This window comes from Aquarana catesbeiana, linkage group LG09 (genome assembly GCF_042186555.1).
Source record: "Aquarana catesbeiana isolate 2022-GZ linkage group LG09, ASM4218655v1, whole genome shotgun sequence".
In the NCBI taxonomy this organism is placed as follows: domain Eukaryota; kingdom Metazoa; phylum Chordata; class Amphibia; order Anura; family Ranidae; genus Aquarana; species Aquarana catesbeiana.
In genome coordinates, this window is record NC_133332.1 from 61059469 (window position 1) to 61071558 (window position 12090).

Below are 12090 nucleotides of genomic sequence, written 5' to 3' on the forward strand. Positions count from 1 at the left end.
TATATATATATATATATATATATATATATATATATATATATATACGTATATATATATATATATATATATATATATATATATATATATATATATATATATATAGTAAGATTAGGGTGATCAGACTCAATTTCCAGTGAGTACGAAGCAGTAGGTGTATTTTAAGGGCATGGTAGCCCACTTTTATTTAAAAGAACAAAAAAAAAGGTTCACAAAGACATCAGTCAATGCACATTTTTAGCCACATTTTTCCACACTCATCTCTTTAACCATTTCTGTGTCCATTGGTACCTCAACCAACACCTCTGATTTGTCTGACAGTGCTCTACAGTGCTTCTCATACACTTTTTCGTTACAGTTACCAACACTTATTTCCTGTCAGAGTGTCTCCTGGTACCTCAAACTGCACCTCCCGATGGACCGAATTCCCACTACTGCCGCGTCTGTTCCAGGCCCTTCCTTTACATGTGGTCTAGCGGGTGAGACCGTACACGCGCCATGTACCAACCACTGCTCAGCCGCACCTCAGACTGCACCAGCAGGAATACACCTCATCACACCAGCATATGGAAAGACTTCCACTATGTCTATCATTTCTGATTCCTCTAGCAGTTCCCCTGAAAGCCTTCAGCACATAACTACCGCTGGAAGCACTCTCGCAGAGAACTGTGAGACCACTTTCCACAAAAGTAACCAACATTCCAGTAACCAATTTTTATCAACATTGCTTAACATTCCCTGTACCACCTGTCTCCACTGATTGGTACTACGCGGTACCATCTGCGGTTGATGCATGCAGGTGTACAGTGGAAGGATTTTCACCAATTCCAACAACATCTCAGTTATTTCTAGACATGCCCAAATAAACACGGGAATCTAGGGACTTTTCCCTTACTAACGACATGGAGGGGCTCGTTTGCTAAGGCTTGAGAGGCCGAGACACTCAAAGAGACCTCCACCTCAGAGGCAGCTGACAAAACTTGCGGCTCCCCATGAGCACTGCAAAACGCATGTGTCACACTTATCCTCTTATTTTCAGCAACACTGAGCACTTCCAAGTCTTTATCCATTATCCCACCATCCTGACACTCAACATTAATCATTTCTTTTGCTGTGGACAAAACCTCTGCTATGTATGCTCCCTTTTGAGATCCTTCCAACTGGAGAGGGTTAACTTCTGCAAAAGCCAATGCACCTATGTCTACTAGCCCTGCAGCCTCTCCATTTGTCACAGCAGCAATAGTGTCCAAATTTCTTTCCACCACGCTAATGGGGCGTACACACGGTCGGACTTTTCAGCTACAAAAGTCCGACAGCCTGTCCGACAGACTTCCGGCGGACTTTCGGCGGACTTGCGGCAGACTTTCTAACGAACGGACTTGCCTACACACGACCACACAAAAGTCAGACGGATTCGTACGTGATGACGTACAACGGACTAAAAGTTCATAGCCAGTAGCCAATAGCTGCCCTAGCGTGGGTTTTTGTCCGTCGGACTAGCACACAGACGAGCGGATTTCGGGGTCCGTCGTAGTTACGACGTAAAGATTTGAAGCATGTTTCAAATCTAAAGTCCGTCGGATTTGAGGCTAAAAAAGTCAGTTGAAAGTCCGGAGAAGCCCACACACGATCGGATTACCAGCCAGCTTTAGTCCGTCAGCGTCCGTTGGACTTTTGTAGACGAAAAGTCCGACCGTGTGTACGCGGCATAACACCTTTATGGCGAGACTATCCCAGTCTATCCTGTCTGTGCTCCAGTCACCAGCACTCCATAGTACTGCTCCCTCTGCCCAAGAAGACACAGGTGGACAGAATGGTTTAGCAGCAGGCATCCTGCACCAGTCACTGTCAACCATATCAGTTCGTGATAATTCATGCTCCATCATTTGAGCTGTTTTCCCATTGTATTCCACCTGAGCAGTATCAGAGTTGTCCTGGACCCCCGCCAGCTCCAACACAGGGAGTCCTCGTGAGATTTCCATGGACAACTCTGCAGCACTGCCTGTGGTTGCCATGAGAAAACCTTCATCAACATCGTCAGAAATACATTCCTCATTATCATTCCTGACTCTCATAGGCTGTCATAGGAATGATAATGAGGATTACCAACTTGAGCCTGTGGGATATTTATTACATCGCTTTTTGCTTTATAAAACACTCTTTCACCCACTGGGGTGGCTACACAATCATCCTGAGAAACCTCAAGCTCAGACACCATGAACTCCTGGGAGGTCTCCAGGGACAACCCTGTTGCACCTGTCATGGTTGCTAGGGGCAATGGTACATATCTCTCAGCGGTCACCCCTGACATATATACTTCAGCACTCTGCCGAATCAGTCCTGTCCTTTGCACAGAACCCTTTTCCCTTTTAAACACCAACATAGAGGGAAATGGATCACCATTTTCAGAATTGTTAGTACACACCACATCATTAGGTTTTGCTTTAACCCTTGCCTCTCTGCTACAAAGAGCATTGCATGGAGACAAGTCCTTAACAGTCCTCAAGCTTGCTGCGGGTTCAGCTTTAAACTGTGCTTTACTACTACAAAGGGTATTAATTTTCAGCAAGTCTCTGAAAGCAGATTCTCTCACTGGACTTACTCCCACTTCACAGGGAATAGTCCAATGACCAGTCTCTCTCACATTTGTAACAGTCTTACCATTCCAGTTGGCAGGGGTGGAAAGCTTCAATTGAGGGTGTTGTCCCTTCTTTGCTGCGCTCTCACAAGCTAATGCCCCCACATGGACACGGGGCAACACTGCATCCTTCCATTGCATCCTTCTTGGATTATCCAACATTCCCTGCAGGCCAAACAGATTTCCTGTTGCCAGGGGTAACAGGAGACCCACACACATGGTCACACCCCTTGCAGGATGCTGAATACGATGCCCTCTTCTCTGGGCCAACCACTTCACACAAGCAGCCATAACTTGAAACCACTGGTTTCTTGTGCTCTCCATCAGCCCCTGCAGGCTGAGCAACATTTTCTCCAGGTGCAACAACAGACACTTTTGCACAAACCTCTTAACTCAGAATTTGAGCCACATCTCTGCTGTAGCTCCTCCTTTCTGCAAACTGACTTTCTCCGGTTGCAATGGGAGACCACATTCTCCCCACAGAACTTTTCCAGTGCTCCATAGACTGGATGGATTCTAGATAATTATCGTAGTCATCTCACTTATAACCCATCAATCGGTACACCCCTTGGTACTCCTGCGTCAGAAAAAGTTGCACCAGGGGCTTCTGGGCCACCCTTGTAGGAAGCAATCATTGCAAATTCATGCAAAAAGTCTTCAACTATATATATATATATATATATATATATATATATATATATATATATATATATATATATATATATATACATATATACACCGATCAGCCATATAATTATTTTTGCCATCAAAACATCCACTCCACTAGACAAAGCATCATACTGCCTCTTTCGTGGTCCAGTTCTGATGCTCATGTGCCTGCTGTAGGCGTTTTTGACTGTGGACATGGGTCCATGGCACCCTGACTGGTCATAATGTTATGGATGCTATGGTGTAATACTAGGGCTACTCATAGGTTATGCTTGTTGTTCTTAAAAGTAGCAACAAAGTAGAGATAAACATTTCAGCATTCCAACACCAGTTTCACTCAACCCCTGAACTCACCTCTTCCATCTTTATGAGAAAACAGTCTATGAAGTCCTGTGGACAGTTTTCATCCAGAACTTCTCGATGGGACTGCACCGTCTCCCTCACAAATTTCCTCAACTTTTCAAAATTGGCAAAAATGTTCTGATGGGGTCCAGGAACCTTGCTCAGCAAGTTTGGAAACATGTTAAGAATCTAAAACAGAAAAATATATATATATATATACAGTATTTTTTATGAGCTTATTTCTCAAATTCTGTGTCTAGTTGCCAGTTACAAGTCTTTGTTGAATATACTATAGCCACGCCAACATCCTCTAGGACTCTTTGGATACATTTTATATTCGGAGGCTCAAGGATATCCTTCAAAAGCTGGAAAAATTGTATCGCTGTGTTGTTTGCTAAGCTGCAACTGTTATTACACAGAAATGCATGCTTTTATCTTTGGACATGTGAGTGCAATATGTTATGTTTTCAAATACATTCCTATCAGTACATACTACACTATGAGTCTTTATGTCCAATATGACCCCTTATTGGAGAGTGGATAGGGAGGCATCCACTGAGAGTGGAGTTGAGGAGCTGTGAGTGTTTGAGTCGGTTCCAGTGTGGATACTGTTTTTTGGCTTGTCATTGATTTGAAAGCCAACAAATTTTGGTAAGCAGACAATTTTACCTTCGCTTCCACTGGACGTTTGGGGACACTTTACTCGATCATCTCTTTTTATCTCTTTTTCTTCGAGTCACTTCAGAACGTATCATCTGCTTTTTGTACATTTGTGGACTTCTTCTTAGTTTTTTTTTCACATATTTGTTATTTATATATGGGTTTCTCTATGGACTATTTTGTATCACTATTTGTAATCACACACTTATATTTTCAGTTTGAGTATAGTAAGTGCTGCACTTTTGTTTAAATATATTGATTGGATTGGTATCTGTTTACCTATACTAGCAGCTGTTTTTTCACATTTTTTTTTAGATCTTTTTGATTCAAAGAACGGATGTTCACAGGTTCAGAATCTTCACTGATATACAGCTTTTCAATATATTATCAATAAGCATTTATAGTGTTGAATCTCATCTTGTGTGTAACTCCAAAAATGGGTATATTTGAATGTGCTTCCCTTCAGAATCCTAGTTGGATTTTGCCTTTGCTGATAGTGTGGATTTTGGTATCAATGTGTAATACATTTTTTTAATATAGCAGTCATACACGCACTGTAGTGGTGAATGATTAATTATACATGGTGGAAAATATAGTGATCTGTCCAAAATTGGATGTATTGGGCAACAATCATCTCATATCTCTGAATTCATTTTGCCTTTAAGCCAATAGATATCACTAATCAATACAATTTTATAGAAAACACATTACAGCTATCTAAAAAAAAAGTCTCCTTTTGAATATTCACCTGGCCTGCCCGAGAGTTTAGTCCCCTGACAATTTCTCTGATGTATTCTAGAAGGGTCATAAATTTCTTGTCTTGGTAGTCAAATCTCTTACCAAACACAATGGAACAAATAACGTTGGAGACAGCCAATCCCAGCAGATATGTTGGGTCAAAAGGGGAGTCTATTGACAGAAAAAGAAATCCAGTTGGAGGGCTATCACTATACACAATTAAATAGAAATAAAGACAATGTTTTTTTCATTTTGGAATGAGTAAGGGAGGGTTTCCATCTGCGCCCAAGTAGGAGATTTTACTTCCTGTCTCATGGCCAAAAAAAGTGAGAGGAAATCCCTCCAAAGTGGTCCAGTTCTGATGCTTACATGCCCATTGTAGACACTTTTGGCTGTGGACACGGGTCAGCATGGGCACTCTGACCAGTCTGCAACTACGCAGCCCCATAAACAACAAACTTTGATGCACTCTGTGTTCTAATACTTTTCTATCAGTACTAGCATTAACTTTTTAGCAAATTTTAACTACAGTAGATCTTCTATTGGATTGGATTACATGAGCCAGCCTTCACCCCCCACGTGCATCAATGAGCCTTGACTCTGATGTCAGTTTTCCTTCCTTGGGCCACTTCTGGTAGTTCCTGACCACTGCAGACTGGGAACATCCTACAATAGCTGTATTTTTTGGAGTTGCTTAGACCCAGTTGTCTAGCCATTACTATTTGGACCTTGTCAACGTCAATCAAATCCTTATGCTTACCATTTTTTTGGCTTTTAACATGTAGACTTCAGGAACAACCTTTCACTTGCCTAATATACTGATATACTGAATATACTAATTTACTTTCACTGCCTAATATATCCCACCCACTTTCAGGTGTCATTGTAACAAGATAATCAATGTTTTTCACTTTACCTGTCAGTGATCATAATGTTATGGCTGAACAGTGTAATTATTAGGGCTACTAATATGGTATTCTTGTTCTTCTCCAAAGTATTAACAAAGTAGAGACAAACATTTCACCAACATTTATACTGTATATATAAAATATCAGTTACAAATTTACCAAAAACTATTCCAATTTTTCTAAGGGTTTCAATGAGGGTAAATGATAAAAAAATGGCTCATTATTTATTATAGTCACCTACCTTTGTTCTCTGAGAATTTCACTCTCAGATAGTGGGCCTCTTCCTGGATCCTCTCCGCAATGCTCCTTTTCCCCATGCCAAAATTTCTCAAGGTCGTTAAAGAGAAGCGCCTCATAGCTTTCCACCTTTCTCCATTACTCATGACGATCCCTTGAAGATAAGATTGTTTACTCAAGACAACTGAGAAAACTATACTACAATTCCAACAGGTGGTGCGATCTAAGCTTGTAAAGATCATAGCATGATAGCTGCATTGGAACAGTTATTCCTGCACTATAACCTGATCTCCCTTGTTCCACAACCAAGAGCACTAACCTAAATTCTCCTGCCACAATCATCTCTTGTTTCAGAGTCCCCATATTTCCAATTACCATGAAAGTGCTATAATATATATTAATAATAATAAATGTTTTTAAGATGCTTTGTATTAAAGTTTTGAATTGCAGTACAGACAAATACACTAAACTAACCACTGAATATAATACCAGTTTGTTTTGCGTAATATTTCATTCTAAGTAAAAATTGCATAAACGACAAAAACAAACTTTCTGAAAGATACATGCACTCATTCACATAAACCATGTGAACTCGTAGACTTAAGAATGTGAGGGTGGTTGTATAAGGGAAGGTTGCACATCTATCCCAGATTTTTGTAAAGTGTTCCCTATTTTTATATGTTATTTTAAAGAGTGGGAGATTGGAGTTATATAATTGTATGTGTCATGAAAGGCATATACATTTCTAGGTTGCCTTTAAGACTCTTTGAAACATGAGATTTGGAGAGTATGTCTTTATGTTTTTGGGACCATACTTTGGGTTTCTGTGGTAACATATGGACAAAGGGGTAGATTGCCAGGTTTTTCTTCCACACAGCATAGTTATACAATCATTTTAAATGTTCTTTGAATAAAGCCCAGCCATTTTTAATGGTGCTATACAATGTAGGTCAAAGGTACGTAAACATCATACAGAGATTAGGCAATTTTAAAATGTTTTTAATAACAAGTTCATCAAAATGCATAGTCTAAACCCACACAGTAATCAAAAACTACATATCAATTTCTACCATACTGTATCTCCCTATTGCTGTATACGTTTTGGCTATAGGTTTATATGTACTTATCAGTGAATGTTTTTGATAACATTGAAATATCTGTATAATTTTTACTTCTTCCTATGAAGGAATTGCCCATACCTACAATGTCTCTTGAGATGTGAGGGAAACCAAGAAACTCTATACAGGAAAAATTCCTACTGCAAATCAAGCTCTGGACCCAAGGGCTGAAAACTGCTTAGCACTATGGTGCCAAGATAATGTTTAACACTCCTTGTAGCCGGGTTGTAATGTGGTTGCTTTAGTGAGTTAGCGGCTGACCCAGGTCTGGATAAGGGTTAAGTGATGTAAGTTCAGTTCTCAGGTTTTTTCATCCCAGTTAGCCCACCTGTGCAATAAAAAAGGGGAAAGGCTGAGGTCCTTGATTGGTTATGTTCCCGCTCACTTGTGGTATTGGGACTACTGTGCCTTGTAGTTTGCTGAAGGCACCACCATTTTCAGAGACACACCAGCCATGGAGAATACCAAGATGGGCTATCACCTCATGGAAATATGCCTGGGCAGCCACACAGTTGTAGTTAGTTTATGGACAAGTAGTTTGTTCATATTGAATGTTTATGCTGCAATTTGTTCAGTAAAGTTACATTAACCATTCTAAGCCTAGTCTCAAGTTATTCAATGGGGTACATGTTGGTTCTGGCGTATCTAAAGAACCAGTGTCTGTAAAGCACAAAAGGGGTATGAAGCTACACCACAACAAAAGGATTTACTCGCCAAGCCAAGGAGAATGAATGTAGTTGCTAAGAGTAATCATCACAAGTTAAAGAAACCAAGCAACCAGACATTAGGCGTAGGTCTTTTTTAGGCTTCCACCCTATCCAATAGCAACTGGAACCAAACCTGCGTTACAGAGACTTATGACCTGGTCACAAGGTATGAGAAGTGAAGGAGTTAATATGAGCATGCATGAGGTCCATGCTTTGTGCTCGACAGGACTCCTTTCTGTTAGTGGGAGTGAGATAACAGAGGTACGCTGGACTGGTGGAGAGGACGCAGGCTCAGCACGCCGTTCCTATTGCAACATACAAGTTACAATGTGTAGTGACATGGGACAGTACTTGATAGAGGAACTCTGTATGGTATTTTATTTCACATAATAAAAGCTCATCTCTAAGTCAGGGAACTGCCTTAATGTTAGTTTATTCACATGACCGCAGACTCCCTCTAGTCCTGGGCATTAATGAGTGCGCCCCTTGCAAAAAGTACCCCATGCAGGGAGAAGATGACTCCATCCACACCTTTACCACCCCAGAAAAATATTTGCTTGTTTATTTTATTGTGGAAAAATAGCTCTCTCTCCTACATACACTGCTTCTATCCTGAGGATGTTAGCTCCTCTATACATAGCTGAAAATAGTCAAGAATTATAAAGGTAAAATAGAAGTATGGCCAAAGCTTTTTTTGTCACACTGCTCCTGTTGGTCACAGAAGTACACTTATTTTTACTCTCCTGTGAACCAGAAGACATATCAGAGCAGCTTCAGGCTCTGTTAGGGACAGGATTGTCAGGATCCATCCAGCAACCTGATTGACAGCTGGCTCCACATCTCAGCCCTCTTCTCTTAACTATATAACTAAAAATTTTGGATTTCCCTTAACATTCTGTCCTACTGATAATGGTTAGCAGGACAAACAGAGATGTAAATCTCCCCAGAGTCAACACAAACAGAAATATAAACTTAACAGAGAATCTATCCAAAACTAAAAAAAACAAAGTTTTGCCTTATCATACACTTTTATATTCTTGAAAAACAAAATGTGAGAAGTCCACACAAGGGCCTGTCAGGAAGCTGTCGCCTGTAATGGGCCAATCATTTGTGGGCAAGGCATTCCCTGCCCCACAGTTACACATATACATACCAAATACTGTATACATGCAGCTGCAGGGTCGGGAATGCCCTTGACACAGTTGATTGTCCCATTACAGCTGAAAGCTTCCTAGCAGGCTCTGCCACAATGGTCTAGAAAAGCATTCAAACACACCCAAGCTCATCAGTTAAGAATTTTTTTTTCCCCACATAAACAATGACAACAGGGAACATGCATTGTGCAAAATCCAATGACTTCACAGATCTTTCAGCAACATAAAATCTGATTGGTTACTGCTACTTTGCAAATCAATATTGCTCTCTCCCTATATTCTTAAATAACCCAGTGTACAGATAGAATTTATAAGCTGGTTTTACAGTATAGTGTATCTAGGTACTTACCGTGATTTCTGAATAATAAGCTAAGGAGGTCCAATTCTCCTCTGTTGCTGAATGCCTCACTGTGTTCTACCAACGCCTCTTTCACTGCATCGTACCCAACCAGTACAACTACAGGTATGGTGGTTAAGTAGCAGGTGTACACAGATCCATAGGTCTCACTCAGCTAAAGAGTCATGACAAGATATGGCATGCACAAAATTAATGCAAGAATACAAGAAATGCAGAGAAAATTGAGAAATGTTGTTAGAAAAATGAATTATATTTAAACAGGACTCCAGTCAATGTTGTATTTATTCAAAGTCAGTAGCTACAAAGACTGTATCTGCTGACTTTTAATAAACAGCCACTCAACTGTCCCACAATCCAGCGATGTGCTCACCTGAACGGTCCCTTCTATCCCCAGCGCTGGCATCTCAACTGTGCGCACCTGGCTGTGACAGCTTGTGACTTCACAACTGGGTGCCCATTGTGCATGTGTGAGGTGCGCTGCGCTCTGTGAATGGCCCTGCTGTTTTCAGGGACCTGTGACATGTCCCAGAAGACTGCAGGGAGGGAGGAGGAGAGGAAGACTTCCCTTCGGATTGCCTAGACCAGTGGTTCTCAACCCCTCTAGTGCCATGACCCCCTGATGAAATTTCCCAAGTTGTGGGGACCCCTAACAGTAAAATTATTTTCTTAGCGTGGGTTGTCAGCATCCAAAGCAAAACAAGTAATTTGCGCCCCTAACCCACGGACATTTAGCACTCCCTGAGTCTCTTTCACTTGTACAGTATTAAAACCCCTTATGGTACATTACATCTTCCTCTTTGTTCTCCTTTCTTTCACTTTTATCTCTCTCTATGTTCATTTCTTGTCCCCCACCCACCCCATCCCTCTCTCTAGCCATCTTTCTTGTTCTTTCTCTTATTCTTTCTTTCCCTTTTTATTTGTTCCTTCCCCTCTTTTCCTCTCCCTTCCATGTATTCTCTATTTTTATTCCCTCTCTTACTCCTTGGTGGGAGGAATGGGATGAGTGACAGTGCTGGCAGGGAGTTGGCATGAGTGGCAGTGCTGGTGGGGGGTTGGATGAGTGTCAATGCTGGGGGGAGTTCTGATCAGTCAACTTAGGTGCTCTTAATCAAGGTCATCTTCTGATCTGAGAACTGTAGTGAGGACTTTTAATGGCAACTCTCATCACAGGTAGTGTTACTCACTGTGTCTCTGGCTTCACTGTGTTTCTGACTTTGTGGTGTCTCGCAGCAGTGACATCTATGCCGAATTCAGGAGATAGGGTCTCCTCCAGCCCCACCCACTTCATTCCTCACCAGTCAGCTGACCTCTAGTCTCTGCCCCCCAGCCATGCTGTGAACTGAATGTCCAGCTGCGAAGATGCTGAGTGGGCGGCCGCGAGCTCCAGGGATAGCCCTGCTGGGCATCCGCGAAAAGGCTGGGAGAGCAGTTTGGCTTCAGGAACAGCCCAGGAGTCGGTGACCCCTGGCAAATCGTCATTTGACCCCCGAAGGGGTCCCAACCCCCAGGTTGAGAACCACTGGCATAGACGATCCGAGCAGAACTGGGAGCAGGTACATATCAAAACCAAGTACCCACTCCCCCCCCAAAAAAAGGGCCATTTAGTGAAGAGGAGGTCTTAAAGGAGAACTTACGCTTTTGGGTGGAGCTCCGCTTTAATCACTTGACCTCTGGAAGATTTACCTCCCTTCATGACAAGGTCATTTTTTGCGATATGGCACTACGTTAATTTAACTGACAATTGTGCGGTCATGCAGCTCTGTACCCAAATAAAATTTATGTCATTTTTTTCTCACAAATGGAGCTTTCTTTGGTGGTATTTGATCACCACTGTTGTTTTTATTTTTTGCGCTACAAACAAAAAAAAACGACAATTTTGAAAAAAAACTATATTTTTTTCTTTTCTTCTTTATGCATCTAATAATAATAATAATAATAATAATAATAAAAAAATCGAATTTCTTCATAAGTTTAGGCAAATATGTATTCTGCTACATGTTTTTGGGAAAAAAATATCAAATGAATATTGATTTGTTTACGCAAACGTCATAGCATCTATAAACTATAGGACAGGGATATGCAATTAGCGGACCTCCAGCTGTTGCAAAACTACAAGTCCCATCATGCCTCTGCCTCTGGGTGTCATGCTTGTGGCTGTCAGAGTCTTGCTATGCCTCATGGGAGTTGTAGTTCTGCAACAGCTGGAGGTCCGCTAATTGCATATCCCTGCTATAGGACATATTTATGGAATGTTTATTTATTTATTTTATACTAGTAATGGCAGCAATCAGCGACTTATAGCGGGACTGTGATATTGCAGCAGACATTCTGACATTAACTGACACTTTTGACACTCTGCCTGGAAACCAGTGACACTAATACAATGATCAGTGCTAAAAATATGCACTGTCACTGTACTAATGACACAGGCTGGGAAGAGGTTAAAATCTAGGGCAATCAAGTGGTTAACTGTGTGCCTAGCCAGTGTTTGTGTGCTGTGTGCTGCTTTTACTAGGGGGAAGTAATGGATTCTAGTCCTTGCTTTGTAGGAACACAGAATCCGT

At 41.3% G+C, this 12090-nt stretch overlaps 1 protein-coding gene across 1 annotated transcript in view; it reads right to left on the reverse strand.

The window, feature by feature from the left end:
- Window positions 1-9676, reverse strand: part of LOC141107717 (cytochrome P450 2C8-like) — a 35734-nt gene extending 26058 nt beyond the window's left edge. Inside the window, exons 1-4 of the mRNA XM_073598637.1 lie at window positions 9518-9676; window positions 6194-6343; window positions 5055-5215; window positions 3642-3835 (exon numbers count right to left, since the gene is read on the reverse strand). Coding sequence (XP_073454738.1) covers window positions 3642-3835; window positions 5055-5215; window positions 6194-6335 — 497 coding nt within the window. The 5' untranslated portion in view covers window positions 6336-6343; window positions 9518-9676. The remainder of the gene's footprint in view (window positions 1-3641; window positions 3836-5054; window positions 5216-6193; window positions 6344-9517) is intronic.
- Between the last annotated feature and the right edge of the window lie 2414 nt (window positions 9677-12090).